Source organism: Platalea leucorodia (genome assembly GCF_965183815.1).
Source record: "Platalea leucorodia genome assembly, chromosome: 5".
In the NCBI taxonomy this organism is placed as follows: domain Eukaryota; kingdom Metazoa; phylum Chordata; class Aves; order Pelecaniformes; family Threskiornithidae; genus Platalea; species Platalea leucorodia.
This window is the reverse complement of record NC_138827.1, coordinates 46,277,871-46,290,164: the sequence shown is the minus strand read 5'-3', so window position 1 is coordinate 46,290,164 and position 12,294 is coordinate 46,277,871. Positions and strand designations below refer to the sequence as shown.

At 37.4% G+C, this 12,294-nt stretch overlaps 1 protein-coding gene across 2 annotated transcripts in view; it reads right to left on the bottom strand.

Moving 5' to 3' along the window:
* Nucleotides 1-12,294, bottom strand: part of DENND1B (DENN domain containing 1B) — a 162,270-nt gene that overhangs the window by 69,003 nt on the left and 80,973 nt on the right. Inside the window, exons 8-10 of one of the 2 annotated variants that reach the window (XM_082311510.1) lie at nt 10,173-10,232; nt 8,280-8,333; nt 4,777-4,887 (exon numbers count right to left, since the gene is read on the bottom strand). In XM_082311510.1, the coding sequence (XP_082167636.1) occupies nt 4,777-4,887; nt 8,280-8,333; nt 10,173-10,232 (225 nt within the window). The remainder of the gene's footprint in view (nt 1-4,776; nt 4,888-8,279; nt 8,334-10,172; nt 10,233-12,294) is intronic. The other variant, XM_082311511.1, reaches the window with a different exon arrangement.

Genomic DNA, 12,294 nt, shown 5'->3' with positions numbered 1-12,294 from the left:
TTCCACAAATGTATGTTTGTGTGTAAATTTATATGCCCTGCTCCTTCACCACAAAAAAAAAAAAAAACAAAACCCACAAACCTGTATCTTTTATTGATATATATGTTTGTTTTTATAGGAATCACCAAAGAAATCTTCAGCCAGCGCAAAGCAGAACTTTGTAACCACCATGCTCTCAGACACATCAGACTTGTATTACCTGAAACAAATACTGGTCAAAATGGAGATAACGTTTAGACATTTGCTTTAAAGTGTGGCATCCTTTCCACCTGCCAGTGTAGGCCGCAGAAGATACACTCTAGTTAGCATATTACTGACAGGATGATGAGAAAGCTCCTGTCAGACATGGGCCAGCCGGGTGTTTGAGACAAAATGCACAGCCCCAGCTGACTAGTTAGGGAAAGACTGGTGAGGTACAATTACAGAGGCATATGACAAGCTTTCATGCTTGAGTGACTTGAGAACCGATGACATGGCTTTAAACAGCAATCCTTCCTACCTCCGGTCACAAAACAGCAATAAGTCAACTGATGCACTGTTGTAAAATCATGATTTATTCCTTTGCTTTGAATACATGAGAGCGTGGTATGATGTTCTGGTAGACTACCACAGCAGGTGCACTTGGGGCCGAAACATCTAGGGCCTGCCTCCAGCATGCATAAAATCAATGCTGTAGTTCAGCCTTCCTGGAAAAGACATTCCCAGCACTTTAATAATTTATAAAAAGACTGAATTAAAAAAGTATTTGTACTGAAATTCATACAGCTCCATGCAACTAATAAGAATACATGCAGATGCAATGACGTGTGAGAAAACAGTGCTGTGCAAGAACATACAGCATGACATTTAGGAAAGGTCTTCCTTTTCAGCTAAAGTGAAACAATTAACAGCCACCTCTGCAAACAGATCATTTCCTTTGTTTCATTCATCCTTTCGTTTAATCCAAAGCTATATAATTTGTTTCTCTTTCGTAGTTTACTGTTCAAAACCCAGAAATGGTAATTTTTGCTACAAACAGATCTTACAGAGCATAATCCTCAGGCTAGCTGAATCAATCTCACTCTAACACTAAGCCTGAAGCAAGCTGTGAGGCTGGTGGTAATCATGTTATTAAAGTGGCTGGAAAGTCAAGCTAATAAAAGAATCAACAGTTAGCGCAAATAATGACCCAGAAGCTACGACAGAAAGGAGTGGTGGGAAGTTTCCACTTATGTCTTGGTAGTAATAGGTAGGGCAAGTAGACAAGGATCCCCACAAAGGAGTTTTTAAAGGAGGTAAAAACAGAGAATATCAATTTAAAGAAAGATGCAAAGAATACATAACAATTGCAAAAAAAATCAGAAAACGCATATAAAACAAAGCCTGCTTGGCTGAAATAAAATATAAACTGACAATCGAAACACACCCTCAGAATAAAATGGTACTTATGTATTTCTTTTTCTTTTTTTTTTTTTTTTTAAATTAAAAAACTCTACTCCACAACAGCTTAAAATAGGTAACCTTCTTTTCTCTTTCTCTTTTTTTTCTCCAAAGTAAACCTTCTTTTTAAATATAGCATCATTTCCTCCCCCCCCCCCCCCCCCCCTTTTTCCATAACAGGACTGATCCTTTACTTGAGTGTAATGAAAGCATGAAATTTATAGGGCAGAGATGCTAGACAAAGAATTCCTGTACATAAGTAAGTGTAGTTTTCCATTCCTGGCCCCCCACAAGAAGGGTTGAGGAGAAAGTGAGCAAGGCCTTGAATTATGCCTTTTTTTATCCGTCACTGCCCTGAGATAGTGAACCGAAACAGAGCTGATAACTCGAAGGTGACATCACAACCCAGTCTTCATGAACTGACATAAACACTTGATATTCAGTTAACCCCAAAGATAAGGCACAACTCCCTTAACAGAAAGCTGTACTTGATAGCACTATTTTTGAACAAATAATCTTTTCAAGTATCAAGCTGTAATTTAGGAATATTAAAACACAACCTTTGCAACACAAAGTACCAGTCTGCTGCGCTTTCTACACAATAGTGAAACAGCACAAAGCTAGCAAATGCTAATGTCCAAATAACTCCATTTGCTTATTTGTATTATATTAAGCAATCCAACATTTTAAAGAAGAAATATCACAAAAACACATTTAATCATTCTTAGCAATTCAATTAAATTCTTACAGGAGATACTGAGAAGTGTTCAATTTACTTTTTAAACTATATTGCTCTGTAAAGAAGCAAGCCTCACAGCAGTCCTGTTCTGTTTATGAAAGAGATTAGCAGGTAGCAGTTCTCACTGAAGTTCTTGACAAACCAGGTCTATTTTTCTGTTTTATCAGAACTCACTAGTGCAAGTGGAAATTAACCCAATCCTATATCAAAAGTGGATCCAACACGATGTGGCAGTAATTTCATTTAGCTATTATTAAGTAACGCTAGTAGACAGAAAAAATAACTAGAAAAAAGTGAAATTGATGTGCTGTCTCTTTTTGGACTTGACCTGCAATCTACTATTTACATTCACATCTTGGGACATTCTTCAGGACATCCAAATGCCACTACAAATGTCTGCTATTGCTACCTATCCTTGCCCCAGAGAGTGATATAAATTATTTTCAAGTAAGGACACCATCAAGATAACTATTACTTCATGAAAAGGTTTGGAATAAATAGCTGAATTTTGAACAAAGTTAAAGTTTCTCACAACCAGCATATTATATCTGTTGTTCTGTAATGACTTCCAAAAAACTTGGAATCTGAACATAAAAATAAGGTGGTCTAGATCAGCAGTGTGATTCTGATACCTCCTCTTCTCTTGTCATATCATAGCAACAGAGATCGGCTGAGATGTTCAGCCTAACAAAAACAAGCCTTAAGAGGATCCAAATGTAGGCTGAAAGTACGATTCCAAATCGTGTTAAACAGACAGGCACATGCCCACCTGCAGAATGAATCTTCCACAGGCACAGAGCTGCCATCATGATTCCTATCTCCTCTCTACTGGAGCAGTAAAATAGGTTTGACTGGGGCATCATTGGAGCTGAGGGTTTTTTATGGCGTATTCCCCCCCCCCCCCCTTTTTTTTTTTTTTTTTTAACATGCCAAGTTGGGTCCCAGACTGGCAAACTAGAGAAAAAAAAAAAAATTTACTCCACAGTTTTGCTACATCATGTGAACTTCTACTAAGCAGACAGGTTCTTTCAAAGGGCCTTCCCTTCAGATTCTCTTTGCCCATTTGGGTGGTCTTATTACTGTGTTGCAATGCCCAGTTCTTCCCCTAGCCATTTCAGCAGGTGGGGGGCAGGTGGAAGAAAAAAGTGTGATAGCATATGGAAATTTCCCAAGGTGAAGTAAAATATTTGGTGGTAAAAAAATATATCATTGACTAGTAACTTGAAGATTGCTTATATTCATTCACTATTTATTTTTCTGGTTTTCAGTTGTTCAAATGGCCTCTGCTTATATGAGCCCATGTTTCCTTTACTCTCCAGTCACCATGGACTGACTTAGCTCCATATTCTGCAAACCACTGGTAAAGTGCTGTCTTTGTGCATTCCCCTAACTGCAATGGCGACTGCAGATTCAGGGACCCAACACTGTGGTGTTAAAAAAAAAAAAAAAAAAAAAAAAAAAAAAAGGCAGTTAAACCTGTCAGCCTTTTATGGCAATTCTGAATCTTCTCTATCTTCAATTTACTTTTGACTCAAAAGAATTTAAAGGGGTTTTATCCACTACTTATAATAAAAAAAATCTTATTCCTTACATGCACATGTATGTATCAGAAATCAGCACCTGCAAGTCTTTGAAAATATTAATTTCTAGTACTATATCCAACCTTGCACCTAAGTGTTGAAAATAACTGTTCGTTTATTTGGTAGTACAATTAGCAGTGTTCAGGAACATAAAGTTGATTTTGCACCACAGAAAGCATATTAAACAAAATGTTTTATGCAGTACTGTTGAAAAAAAATAAAGGTATTTTCAATGATTGTGCTTAACAGGCTAAAGATTCTGCGTAACAAATATACTCTATGATGAAAGTTGGTTATAAAGTGACAGTCTTGTACTAATGCAAAATTAATCTTGGGAATATTTTCAAAATACACGATATTTTAAAAACTCAAGATTCTATGAAGAATAAAAAAAAATAACATCTGAACATTTAGGTATACTTTCAAAATGAAAAACAACATTCTTTTATTAAGCAGTCTAAGCAGGCATAAGGAGGAAAAAAACCCCAAACATTTTAATGTGGGCAGTAGCCCAAAACCTGTAATAAAAAAAAAAAAAAAAAATGCTATTTTGAGTTGTACATTATTATCAGTCTGAAGAGCTGCTCCAAATCAGAGCTATTACAGTATGCACTCCCAAACCACTCTAACAAAGATGAATCTACCTATTACCAGGTTAGGATAGCAGCTATTATTATAGACCCTTGATTTCTTTCAAGTAGCTCCAATGGAATAAGCCACAAGTGAATAATAAAGATCTTATAATAGCCCTTAAGAATTCTTTTTAGGTTAGAAGGCACAGAAACGAACTCAGGAGAGTTAAAGAACTCTCATCTCCTGATAAGAAAAATAATTAACCTGACTTAATGTATCTGAGTAGGTCTTATATAAATCAGACTTTTGTACTTCAAGAGCCAGACTAAAACCATGTATCAGAAAAGTATGTAGATATTGTCTTATAAGTACACATGGAACATATCTAAAACCACAAAGGTCTGCAGGTCATTTTGTGAAATGTTCAATATATTCTACTTAAAAGGAGATGTGTGAAGTACTTACAGTGCTTAGTTTGCTAGAGGTAATAATGATTCGTCTCTCATGCAACATACTGGCATAAAGTTGCAGCATGTTGTTCACATCCACAGCAACAAAATATTCAGTGAGGTTTCTCTGTTTAAATAAATAAGATGTTAACAATATAGCAACAGTAGTAGCTAAGTGGAGCATTTTATATATTACTTACAAAAATTTGTGTCCAATTAGTAGGTGGGAAAAAAAACCAACCCAAAACTATGAAAGAAATCCCTTTGCATTAAAATTTGTATGCTTTAAGAATAATTGACTGGGTTTTAAAGCCAATGAAAAACTAACTTTGGCGTAAGTTATTAATATTTTGCTCATTTGATTATGCTTGTGAATTTAGATTTGCCCTTTTTTTCCAAATTTGAAAAAAACATTAAATTTGGTATTATATCAATAGCACCATATGCTATTCAGGTAACCATTACTTCCAACCGAGGAATAGATCTTCCACCACTGCAATAACTGTTCTGTCATAGCTACAATAACAAAACTGTGCTATTTTGCCAGGCTCTCTCAACACATTTTATTCTACTTCTACAGCAAAACAGCTTGCTGAAAAACACCAAGCTTTTGCTCAAGCTGTATGCGCCAGGACATCAAACGTCCACCAGCACTGGTAGAAGGTACTGGGTCCTTCCCGCAGCCACCCTTTTCGCCCCAATAAGAACCCCACTGCCATCCCCACTGTGGGGTTTAATGAAAAGCAAAGTCACCAGCACCTCTTATTTATAGTTCAGACAACACAAAAGTGGGGGAAAAAGAGAAAAGGGGGAGGGTGGAGGGAGAAGGATGTCTGTGTTCCAGCTGAACTTAACAGTATTTCTGCATGGCACAGTGCCAGAGACATAAAAGTTCTGAATAAGCTACAACAGCTACCAGCAAAAATGCCTAGGAAAACAGCAAATTTTTGTAAACTTTAGAGAATATGTATGAAAATACACTAATACACCCCACAATATACAAAACATTTAAGTTCACACATTCATTATTGTATCTGCAACCAGAACTCTTACTCATCTCTTCTCAGGAACAACATATTACTGAACATTAATATAGGAGGTCTATCAACTATATGCCCCAACCCAAGGATAGAAATCTGAACAGTGGAACTCAGTCTATACTGGATGTGGCCAACACATGGCAGCAAGGTAATGCACCCCTGAAAAAACAGCGAGGGCAAGACAAGTGGTAAAGGCTTCACAGCAGGGTGACCCCCCTGACTGCCGGCAGCTCCCCCACGGGGGCCGGGATGGCCAGCTGTGGCCTCCCCGGCTTACAGCCCTCCGCAGTCAGGGAACGCGGTGTGGGGCAGAGCTGCTGTTCACCAGCTGCTGGTTTATCTCCTTACAGACTCTACTATATGAAAAGCTAACTTCAGTTAAAGCCCAGATGATGATCAGAAGACTGACCTCCTTTTTGGATATATTGCGATATTAAATAAAAAAAGATATTGACAAACAAAAATCCAATGGACAATGCAGTTTCATGTAAATTCAGAAATGCATTATTAATTTGAAGACACGGAGTATAGAGTTATTCTTGGTCCATGCCGCATAAAATTTTGGAAGAGATAAAAAACAAGAGCTTTAAGGCTACAAACACTCAATTTAGAAAGAAACTCTGGTCTTTCAAGTGCTACCTTTAACTAGTTGTCAGAGGCTGATGCCCCACGACAATTCGAGTCCAATTTACCTCGGACACCCTCTAACACTGTAGCTGACAATGGTATGCTGATTCTGTGTTGCAAAAGCTGTGGTAAAAAGAGTTTGCAATCTTGTACAGACCAATATATCTTTAGAAGACAGTCACAGTTATTCCTGCATTACATCTGAAAAGTTACTGCCCCTGAAATATGTGAATCTTACAACAAAGAATAAGAAAATTCATTTTATTGCTAATTTACTGTAATTACCTCACCTCTTCACTCCCTGCATGTTCTAACCCTCCATTAGTACCATACTATTTTGATTCATACTGGAAGGATGAGAGTTTTTTAAATGAAGTAAAAAATAATTATAAAAAGGCACCTTGAAAATTACTTTTCCCTTCTCCCACAGAATCAGAAAAATAAATCCACAGTGGCACCATCTCAAGACCCTCCATCAGACAGAGGCCCAGAGTGAAGCTTCCCACATTTTCTTCAAGTTGAACACATAACGCACCTTCTAACCTCCAAAGCTGTGTTTTATTATAAGCCCAAATAATAAGCTAGAACAAGAGAATTCTTTAAAATAGAGGAATTCGACCCGTAGGGTGAAAGAGATGAAAATAAACATTGAAAAGCTATGCCCTGTCCTGCCCTAAGAGCCCTTGCAACAAGGGTCCTCTCTTTTACTCCTCTATCCAGCAACTTTCCGTGGTTTTCTGGGTTGCAATAAGGGCCGTGACATCCCCTCTGCGTCCCTGGCACAGACTCCTTTCCACCACCACAGACGTACCCGCAGGCCTCCCCTCCGCTACAAGCACCCCACCGCTCCTCGCCAGCCTAAGCTTCCCGGCTCCGTTGCCTTCCCTCGCCCGTCCCAGCCCGCGGCCCAGGAGCCGCTGAGGGGCACAGCCTCCCCTCTCACCCGCAGCGCGGAGCCGGGGAGCGGGCGATCGGGACGCCCTCCCCGCCGCGCCTCACTGCCGCGCCACCGCAGAGGCTGCGAGCACGCTTCTGTCACGCTTTCTGAACAAACACCACAACATCTACCAAGAACGAGTTCTGTGGTACTGCGTGATTTTCTACCGTGGTGAAGCCCCCAGCAGCTTAACTTTGAGAAGGAAGTTATTATTTGATGTAAAAATGCACATCTATACATCCATGTTCAATTCCAGATTTAAATGCAAGAGTGGAAAGCAGCAAGTTTTGAAGCTTTTTTGTTAGATGTTATCCAGCTAAACACATCATAGAGAATGTGATCTGAGATTTCACGTTTGCAATCTACCCACAGCACCATCAAGGATTTAGCATCTACAGAATGCAAGTCTTCATAAGAACAAAAAAACCCAATAATAATAACAATAACCACCACCATTCCTGGCACATGGTTACCATCCCAATGTAGGCAGGTACGGCATGTTTTCAGAAAGCCCGAAACAATGCCTTCTCACACAAAAAACAACTGCATATCTTGATAGCTGAATTTGCAGCTTAGCAAAGCAGTGTTTAAAGGGCAGGTATTCAAATAACATGAGGTGCAGAAGTAGAATATATTTTACATAAATAATCCCAACAAATGCAAACAAGCCAAGTAATTATGAACAAAGGGTGGATATAGCAGTGGTCAAAAATGACCTGTTAATGCCTTAAAACAGGTTAATGATGAATGCAACCGTAACTACTAGCTAAAGGTTGTAATAATAGACATCAATCATATTCTAAAAACAGTCCTAGAAAAAAAAACATCTACTGATAAAAGCAGAGTTCAGGCCTACCCACAGAATGAGGTTGATACTTCTTCTAAATATTTAAAAAAAAGAAACTGCATACTTACGCTTTCAGGGATTGTTGGCAATCCAGTTATATCAGGAGTAATGAAATACGAGTGCTAATGAATGGGGAAAAATAATTAATAATTTATGCACACAGAAACCAAAAATTCTTTTGGAAAAAATCCAGCATTTAGGATTTCCAACCCCATCTTTGTTTAAGCAAATAGCCATTTTTCCAATAGCATTCTTACCACTACTAGACAAAGAATTAAGCAGATCACAACACAAAATGACAAGCTCTGGTTCAGCACAGCACACAAACCAAGGGAACAAAACACTGGGCTGCAGTTTTGAAATAACACTGAAATTAAGCCAGCTTTAAATGTTTTCACGAGCCTGAGAGCAGCATTGATTAACTTAGGCATTAATTTAAAAATTGCAACCAAAAAAAAAATGTTGAAGGACAAAATGTAAATTTAGAATGGAAAAGAAAAAAAAAAATCACATGAGAAAATTAATTAGAATAGAAATATTATTACTTGATATACATTCTCTTCTCTTTCCAAACATCTTTGAATCAAAAATGTGTGAACAGAAATGCAAGGTCTGACAGCTTGAGATTCCACAATCATTTATGAAATACATTAGCAATTTTATGCATCTTAGTTTGAGGCCATCTAGGATGTAAATATAAAATGGATTAAACTAAAAACAGATGTAATTTAAATTATTTTCATTAATCCAGTGCTTTTAGCAGTTACCAGACATGGATTTAGCTCAGTAACTTTAAGGCATTTTTGCATATTCATCTAAATATTGAAGGACAAAAAACCTTAGGTGCATACTAAGTAAATGTGATAATTATTGACTTTCTAGCTTTTATTTGTTTTTAATAAAATTTTGACATTTTTCGTAGACTTTCTTTGTTTTTATAGTGTATTTTAAAATTATAATTAACAACACAAAGACACAGTTTGTTTTCAAGTCAAACTTGAAAAAGATATACCAAAACATAAAGGAAGTCTATAAGATATTAAATGTGTCTTGTGTTCAAGCAAAAAAAAATTTATTAATACTATTAACTCTGTGTAGGAGACTTATTAAACCAGCTTGATACATTTAATAGAAAATTTTCCCCACAAATTAGGTCATTTGGCAATAGTTAAAAATTTAAGAAGAAAAATTGGCTTAAAAAAGGCATCTCATAAACATCATAGCACTTGCACAATAAATATCCCAGGTTATTGTTTTGCATCAACATAGAAAAAAAGCTAAGATTTTTTTTTCTCTAGTCAAGAACAGGAAAATATTCAAATTAATGGAATGCCTACATTCTTCAGAAGTATAGTGAGAATAGAAAATTATTTCCTATATGTAATAAGGTCACAGAATATTTATCAAAAGATTTCTGAGTAATGAAGTTAATAACTTAGAGAAGTAATTATTTATAATTAACAAAGTAATAATATTTCACTCATTAAACAGAAAAGGAAGTCAGAACTGTGAGAAGCAAAGACCCATTACTGCAGTCATTAAGAGTCATAAAGCATCAAAAATAATGTGGTATGGAGTCCTTGCACATCTTTGTGAACTCCCTTAGGAAGATGTACGACCTTCGAAGAGATACTAAATGAATAGTTGCTGTCCTGTAGAAAGTTTTCTCTAAAAAGGACACTAGAAAATGCAAGTTTTGTTCATCTATTTAAGGGTTTGATTTTGGTTGCGGTTTTTATGAAAGGATTATGACGCACGCTCACATAGCTCACATAGAAGTTAGATTGATTTAAACAGAATAGTTACATTAATATTAGACTGCTCTTTTAGGCTAAAGACAGCAGCAGAATTTCCCAAAGGACAGGTAAAAGTAAGCCTGAAATCAAGAGAGATATACTATAGCAAGTAATTATTTCTTTAATTACAATAGGCTTTAGATAGTCAGTGCCTTTTAAACTCACCGATACAAGACAAGGCTGTTTTTTCAAAACTTGCTCACTTGCAAAAATCATCTCTTGGTTCTTATGCAAGATGAGAGAAAGATTGAACAATTGACTTTTTACTTTTCCAACACAAAGGCCAAAGCTGACTCTAATGCTTGTAATACTCCATGTTTAAAATATTGGCTGAAAATATGTTTTATTCTCTGTATTCCTTCCCCATGTGAATTCAGACCTAAGTTAGCTAGCTTTTCCAACAACAACAAAAAAAAAAGAAACAAAAATAAAAGAAAAAAAAAGAAAAATCACTTTTGTTGGCCCTCTATGGGTAAAATAAAAGTGACTCAAATTATATTTAAGCTCGGGGTTCACAGGACAAATGATTACCCCTCATAAATTTCAGCTGCAGAATATTTGTTAGTGGGACCAACAGGTGAGAGTAGAACTTGGTCCCTAACTGGATCAAGGCATTTTGGTGTCCTCCTGACCAAGGACTACTGGGAAACACCATGTATCCAGATACTGGCCATAATTTATGCATGATTATATACATGCAATCCTAAGTACCATTGTGGTCTGCCATCTAAATCCCGCTCTAACATCTATGAGTAAATGGGAGGAGGGATCTTTTTAATTCTGCATCATGAAATTTGAACTAGACTCATCCTGGCACAATGAAAAGGCACCTCATGATGTCATTTCTACAATTATTTTTCAGACTGTAACTTCTTTTTAAGTCTATTACTACTGACAGTCTAACTTATTCACAATATACAAGGAGCAAGAAAGGAACATCAATATAAAAGACTAGGCACACAAAGTTAAGAGTTGAAAGTGGTCAGAAACACTTCACTGCTCCTTGCAGCACTGAGAATTACAAAAACAGATATGCCTGTAGATCCAACAAGCATTCTGATCCAGGCTAAGCTATTCCTTGCTGCTCTGTCCCATCTGAACCCACAACATTTGCTCGACTGTGCAGATTAGATAATCATTGTTCAGCTAAAAAGATTACAAAACTCTTTGATGTAACAAGCTACTGGGAACAAGAGACAATTGAGGAAAAAAAAATCCAAAAGTCAGATGAGGTACCGCGTCCAGCTCTGGAGTCCTCAGCACAGGAAGGACGTGGACCTGTTGGAGAGGGTCCAGAGGAGGGCCACAAAATGATCAGAGGGCTGGAACACCTCTGCTATGAGGAGAGGCTGAAAGAGCTGGGATTGTTCAGCCTGGAGAAGAGAAGGCTGCAGGGAGACCTTATTGCAGCCTTTCAATACTTAAAGGGAGACTACAAGAAAGATGAGGACAGACTTTTTAGCAGGACCTATAGCGATAGGACAAGGGGTAATGGTTTTAAACTAAAGAGGGTAGATTCAGACTAGATGTAAGGAAGAGATTTTTTACGATGAGGCTAGTGAAACACTGGAACGGCTTGCCCAAAGAGGTGGTAGATGCCCCATCCCTGGAAACATTCAAGGCCAGGTTGGATGGGGCTCTGAGCAACCTGATCTCATTGAAGATGTCCTTGCCAATTGCAGGGGGAATAGACTAGGTGACCTTTAAAGGTCCCTTCCATCCCAAAGCATTCTATGATTCTATAATATTGAAATAAAACCAGCAAGCATCAACTTTATTGCAAGCAATTTGTCATCCCAGTGTTGCCAGCTGTATTCACCACAACATCCATTTCCAGGTTCGTAACAACATTCATTTTGAGGTAAGCAAGTTCTATGCAAGATGAACTGCAACGCTGACTGCAACAGGCAGTAACACTTTGCTAGAAATGGAAGGGAAAATATCTTTAAAACTTCTCTATGTCCCTCTGAAACACAGTAGCATTTTTAAAGGACTTTATAAAGCATTTTAGGGTTGCCAAATTAGAATTGGTTATAATACTGCAATTAATGACAGCAAAATATTATTTGACATACAGAAGTATTCTTGGCAAAGGTACTACGAACTGGAAAATAACTTGAAAATACTACACTGACAACAGAAAGAAAAAACTTAGCAACAGAAACAATTCTGACTGCAGCCTCAAAAACCAGTACATTGTTCCAGTGAAAAACAACACACAAGACTGGAAAGACTTCCAAATACAGTGGATTAGCACCGTTCAAGAGGGAAAAATACTAGGCCTCTT